Source organism: Populus euphratica, unplaced genomic scaffold, assembly GCF_000495115.2.
Source record: "Populus euphratica unplaced genomic scaffold, PopEup_1.0 scaffold10.1, whole genome shotgun sequence".
Taxonomy (NCBI): domain Eukaryota; kingdom Viridiplantae; phylum Streptophyta; class Magnoliopsida; order Malpighiales; family Salicaceae; genus Populus; species Populus euphratica.
In genome coordinates this window covers 1,214,602-1,221,193 of record NW_011499856.1, presented here as the reverse complement: position 1 = coordinate 1,221,193, position 6,592 = coordinate 1,214,602, and the positions used below count along the sequence as shown (strand labels likewise).

At 28.0% G+C, this 6,592-nt stretch overlaps 1 protein-coding gene across 2 annotated transcripts in view; it reads left to right on the top strand.

Moving 5' to 3' along the window:
• Positions 1–4,907: 4,907 nt before the first annotated feature.
• Positions 4,908–6,592, top strand: part of LOC105123313 (stress-induced protein KIN2-like) — a 7,903-nt gene continuing 6,218 nt past the window's right edge. Inside the window, exons 1-4 of one of the 2 annotated variants that reach the window (XM_011022848.1) lie at positions 4,909–5,066; positions 5,168–5,236; positions 5,378–5,449; positions 5,587–5,873. In XM_011022848.1, coding sequence (XP_011021150.1) covers positions 5,007–5,066; positions 5,168–5,236; positions 5,378–5,449; positions 5,587–5,661 — 276 coding nt within the window. In that variant the 5' untranslated portion in view covers positions 4,909–5,006 and the 3' untranslated portion in view covers positions 5,662–5,873. Of the gene's footprint in view, positions 5,067–5,167; positions 5,237–5,377; positions 5,450–5,586; positions 5,874–6,592 lie in introns of those variants that run through there. The other variant, XM_011022849.1, reaches the window with a different exon arrangement.

The following is a 6,592-nucleotide window of genomic DNA, read 5'->3' as shown; positions in this document are numbered from 1 at the left end:
GTATAGGGAACCAGAGTCAAAAAATTCATGGTTTCATTACAACGCACACCAATAGCTTTATTCCATTCGTTTTGTATGCAAAATGGATGGTAAGATTTTTTTGTTATTACATTCATTTTTAAATTTGTTATTTTTTATAAATATATTTAATTGACAATATTTATATCTTGCAGACTATGATTCTTAGATACGAGTCAAGCCCAATAAAGCTTTTTGTGAAAATACACGTGTGTAGCAATGACTGTAAAATATGGGTGCATCGATTTATGAATAGTTGAGCTCAATATTTTGTGGTATATTAGTTTTCAACCTTTTTTTAGTTATTATTTACTTAAATTTGATATATTTATATTATATTTTCAAGAGTCATATAACAGTCAGTTAAAGTAGAGATACTGAGATGATCCTGTGAATCATCTAGATATTAATTTAGATTTGTGGTTAGATATAAGACCACTTGGTGGACCTAATAGAAATTAGGTTGACTGAACTTGTGGATAACTTATATGTTGGATCCTCGCAATTGGACCCGAGCACTTAATCTTCAGAGTTCACCACCTTGTTAGATTAAGGAGTACAAGAATGTTTTGCCTTTTTCAACGAAAAATATAAACAACTCTCTACGGATTATGAAAACTCTATCTAGTGGTAATGGATATGAGATCACATATTAATGGTACATGTATACCTTTTATTGACCCCACTATCTTGAGGATGGCTAGCCTCTTCTTCATTTTCCAACGTCGCCTTTATTATACTTTTATTGTGTCTGAATGTATAAATATTTAAATTTATAATAAATATTTGATTTTTATAATAAAATAATTTATTTTTAAATAATTTATTTTTCTATTAATTTAATTATTTTCTATTTATATTTAATAGATTTAAAAAATAATTTAAAATTATTATTGACGGGGTTACTAACATACTTATTTCATTGGTAATTCAAGAGAGTTGGAAAAGAATTATAACAAATGTTAATGCTATTATTAACTTACCGACATAGTTAGTTCGTTAGTATATTTTATAGAATTGAAAAATAAATTACAATAAATATCATTGCAATTATTAACTCACTGATAAAATTACATATAGTTCTTTTATTGGTGATATGCTAAATAGTGCCGAGAGAATTACCAACGAAATGAAATTGATAATTTTTTTTTTTATGCTTATGGTCCATTTATAAAACTATCAGTAAGTTTATTAACAATAAATTTATTGAAAGATCAAAAATTATTGATAAGAATTTTTGTGATTAATATTTTTTATCCATGATTCCAATGGTAAAATAATTTCCATTCAAGAATCACATATGTACTGTAAGTATAAATAAAAATTTCTATTGATAAAACTATTAAATGTGGTGGTTGTCTCCATCTATGCTGCGTCGATGACTTTACATTGTTAACTTTGATAAACCCAAATCTAATTAGGTAGATGGAAAAAACAACGTTGTTTAAACAAAAAACATGCTGATTTCTAGTCTTCCCCAAGCCATCTTTAGCGTTGGTTTTCACCATTAAATCAGCCCCCAATCAAACTGAAATCTCATGAACATACTCCTGTTCTATTAATATAAAAAAAAAAAAAAAGATTGAGAGTCTAAATTAAGACAAGTAGAAGGGTCTCGGCAGCGAAGGAGACAATTAAGATGACAAGGATCATGGCATGCATATCTTAACCCAGATATCATATCTACAAGTATTGCATTTTCTACTTATGAAGATCATTAATTGGACACAATTGCGAGTAATCAAGGAGGAAGATGAAATAATTTGGGAGAAGAAATGCAAAGAAGAAGAGGAATGTAAATAGAGGAACTCATGGGCACAACCCCCTAGACAACCACAGTCACCATGCAAGGTCGATCTCAGCCGACATCAAGATGTGACAAAACTCATATATATCAACTCAAAGAAATAAAAAAAATTTGAAAGCTCATTTATATGTTCATGCTCCAATATCGTTCCAAGGCATTATTTCAATGACAATAAATAAAGTTCTCCTTCGAACTACCACAACAAAAATAAAATCATGGTTGTGTTATTCTCATTCCAAAATATGTTAATCTCACTCCACATTTAGTGTAAAGTTTATTAATTAATACTGGGATGGTATGGAAAATTCAACAGCACAGTTATTTAAAACAAAAAAGTGTTTTTTTTTCACCCTTTTAAGTTTTAAAATTGAAGAAATACAGGTAAAAATAACTTATTATTTTAATGATACAGATAAAATCATCATTTTAGAAATATAGAATTATAAAAATAATTTTTTTATTTATAAATAAGATATAAAACTTTGTTACTTTAGAAATACAGAGTTATAAAAATAAATTCATTACTTCTAAATAACATACAAAACTTGATAGATGTGAATTGACGAAGTCAAAAGAATTTAGTTTAATTTTTTTTTATAAATTTAATACATAGCATGAATCATAATTATATACTTAGAATATCTTTTTAAGTTCAGAAGAAAAAAAAATAATATAAATGAGACCTAATAATTGAATTTAACATAATTTTATATTATAAATAATAATAACTTGTTTTTGACTCTATGAAATGCAAATAAATACCTAAAAATACTATAATTAAAACTAATATAATTTTTTATAGAAAATTCTAATTTATGCATGACTAGACAATCTTAAAAGATGATATTCTGAACTTAAACAACATATAGAATGTCTTTATTTCCCCTTGTAATAAATAGTCAGAATTCAAAACTGGCCGTAGGTTGACAGTAAACAACCCAGGAACATCCTTCATTTGTTATTCTAACCCAAATTCAAGTAACTCAACTCTATTTAAACCAATAAATGACACTTTTGTGCCATTAATGGACCACATTATCCCTTATATTTAATATTTCCATAGAATATCTTGTTCTAACAATACTAAATTTTATTTAAATATTAATTTCTACTTTTTATTGTTCAAAGTTAATTAAAATTAAAAAAATATATAAAAATCAAAGTTTTAAAAATATAAACTACTTTATTATATATTGTTTTTGAAATAAATGTTTTATTGGTGAATAATATAAGTACAAAAAAAAAACAATTTAGAATGAGCAATAAAATGTTGAAGAAATTAAATTTGGTGATAAGTAATGATTAAAAAAGGGGAGATTAGGATATTTTAATTATGAAAAGGAATATTTTCCAGTTTTAGCTCCTTTTATTTCTATATATAAGTAATAAAAGTAGATTATAGAGTGGATTAACAAACTATAAAATGAGAATAAATCCACCATATAATATAAACTTTTTTTTTCCAAGTAGTGTTTAAAAACTGTAAATTGTTTCTATGAAAGAAAAGGCAGCATAAGTTTTTAAATGAACTTTTAGGGTAGTGTAGGAATTATAATAAAGAAAAAAAAAATACTTTGAAAGATTTCCAAAATTAAAATTATTTTTTTTATATTATTATTAAATAAAATCCAATAAATTAAATTTAAAAACCCTTAACCAGCATTTATATTTTCGAAAATTATATTTTATTTAATAATACAATAATATTTTTTTGTAAAATCATTATTATCTCTTTTTTTTTTTAAATTTCACAGTATGAACGCGTATCCAAACGCTCCCGTTCAACGACACACACTGAACAGTATCCTTTCATTATTACCTCTCTTTTTTCTGACACACTCCTTCACCTATTCTTCTTTCTTCTCACTCGTTGCCCACCACACAAAATAAAGGAACCACACACACACCCACACGTGGCTTTGCTATGTCGGTAGGACAAATTTCCAGCTTACATTAAATGTCACGGGTATTTTGGCGCGTGCTAGTTTATTTTCTGAGTGTTTTTTATTTTTTAAAAACTATTTTTAATATATATTAATCTAAAAATATTTAAATGGTAAACTCACCACCAGCCATCTGGAGCTAGGATATTTTCTGCTGGAATTATGGCTAGATATTTAATTCTACATAATCCAAAGATGGTAGGCGGTGAGAAAATTCTGGATTGATCTTCAATAGATTTCACACCTGAGATGATCAAAGCAAGCTTTCTTTGTAACCTAATTGGGATTTACATTTTAGATAATACATTAATTGACAAACAATCAGGTCCTAGTTAAAGCATGTGTGTGTCTGTTTGGTGTCGAGTTTGGACCAACGGTTTTTTATCCATTTTAAAAATATATTTGACTTAAAATAATATTAAAATAATATTATTTTTATAATTTTTATATATTGATGTTACAAATAAAAAAAAACTTTAAAAATCATTACTTTAATTATACCACATAAATGTGGTTAACAACCTATGAATGTGTCAACAAGATAAAAAAATAATTTTGGCAAACAAAAAAGATCATAAAAAGACTCATTTTCCTACTCTTTTCTTATACTTCAGAGCTTAGGTTTGTTTTTTATAAAATATATTATATGATTAATTAATATACATACTAGAATTTTATTTAGATATCAATTATAAGTTTAATATATATTCAATTTGAACATGCATGCTAGAATCTATATATATATATATATATATATATATATTTTTTTTTTCTATCATGATTACAAGATGTAATATTTAAATTATAAACTAAACATGTTTTTTCTCAATCATGTTATAAGATTTGGACAGCATTGTACGTATAAAATGTTGGTGTCTTGGGCTCAAGATCTTGGATCCCTCAATCATGGTCCTTTCTTGGTTGAATCTGTTAAAAAATAACCGAAAGAATTTTTTATTATTTGTTTTTTAACGAACAAAGAAGATTAGCACACGAATTGGTCACAACCCCCCTGGTCGAAGGCCCCCATAATCTCAAGCTCGATAACAGATATTATTCCAAGCAATCCATATCTTGACACGTGGCATTGCACGTGTCAGCAATGGATTGGTTTAAACCAGTATAAATAATGGCTGCTATGGCATTCCTCTAGTACCAAGAGTTTTCGTTTTTCAAGCATCTGAGCTTTCAATTTATTTGAGTTCTTCCAAATCTCTCAAAGAAATCAGAAACTAAAGATGGCTGACAATACCAATAAGATGAGCTTCCAAGCTGGCGAGGCCAAGGGCCAAGCCGAGGTCAGCCTATGAATTTTGTTTAGTTCTTCCTTTTTTATTTATGAATCTGCTTGATTTTTCTCTTCTAATACATGAGAAGGCGTGGATTTTGTTTGTTTCAGGAGAAGGCCAGTACCTTGATCGACAAAGCTGGTAATGCTGCTCAATCTGCAAAGGAATCAGTTCTAGGGGTATTCAAATGCTTTCCTTCAATCTAATTTTCTATGTTTTTTTTAGAGAACTCATCCTCACCACTACAGTAGCTTGTGTTCAAGAATACAATGGTATTTCTCTTCCAATACATGATTAGGTATGGATTTTGTTTGTTTCAGGAGAAGACCAGTCCTACCATGATGGACAAAGCTGGTAATGCTGCTCAATATGCGAAGGAATCAGTGCAAGGGGTATTCAAATATTTTCCTTCAATCTCATTTTCAATGTTTTTTTTTTAGAGAATTCATCCTCACCACTACAGTAGCTTGTGCTCAAGAATATAACGAACAGATGTATAATTTAATTATGATACTTGTTCTTGGTGTAGGCTGGTCAACAGGTGATGTCTACGGCACAGGGAGCTGTTGAAGGAATTAAGAAGGCAACTGGCATGAACAAATGAATTAGCTGAATGAAGCAATTTAGAAATTAAATTCAATGTTCATCTATTGTTGTGTTTCTGTCATTTCCATTTGTATAAAGAAGAGATCTCTCTCTGTAGCTCTCTCGTGATGTTTGCAGGCAGATATTGCCCTAATTAGTGAAATTGTACTTCAGTTTCGTACTTGTTTGAAGATCTTCTGGCTCGGTTTATGAGAGCCCAACATTTCTTCATCTTCATGGCATCTCGCATGTCCAGATGGACCTATATATATTCATAATTTGCTCTTAATTCACTGCTAAATTTATTTGATTAGAGTTAACGTTTTGCCTTCACACATTACAAATTCACAGGCAGACGTAAGAAGGTGAATCCATGTTCATAAAAAATGCTTGAGATTGTGGCCTTAAGATGCTCAAGGAAGGCAAGCGGCATTTCTCTAACAAATTACTCAACAAACTAGTCTTTTATGAGAAGTTGCTACTTCGGATAATTATCTCTATATATATTATTTAATTTTTTTCAAACATATTTATATTTTCTAACCACCAAATTAAATCAATTTTGATGTGAACTATATTTTTCTAACGAAATTATATTTTTAATGTGTGGAAAGAAAAAATAGATTTTCCTAATATGATGGATGTGCTTGAAAGAAGACAAAATATGTTCCACATATTAATTTTATTACATAAAAAATATGTAGTGAGTTTACAAATCAAAGATTAAATTCTAAAAAAAAATTAATTAATATTAATTTTACATGGGTTTTTTTTGTCAAGGATTTAAATTCCAAAAATTAAGAAAGGTAGCCTATCTCCTTACCGTAAAAAGAGACATATTAAATTCTATGATTTATGAAACATATTTCATTTCCTATATACAAAATGCCCTAAGAAAATACTTCCCGTTCTAAAAAGAGAGTATAATATATGAGGTATTTAATTTATGT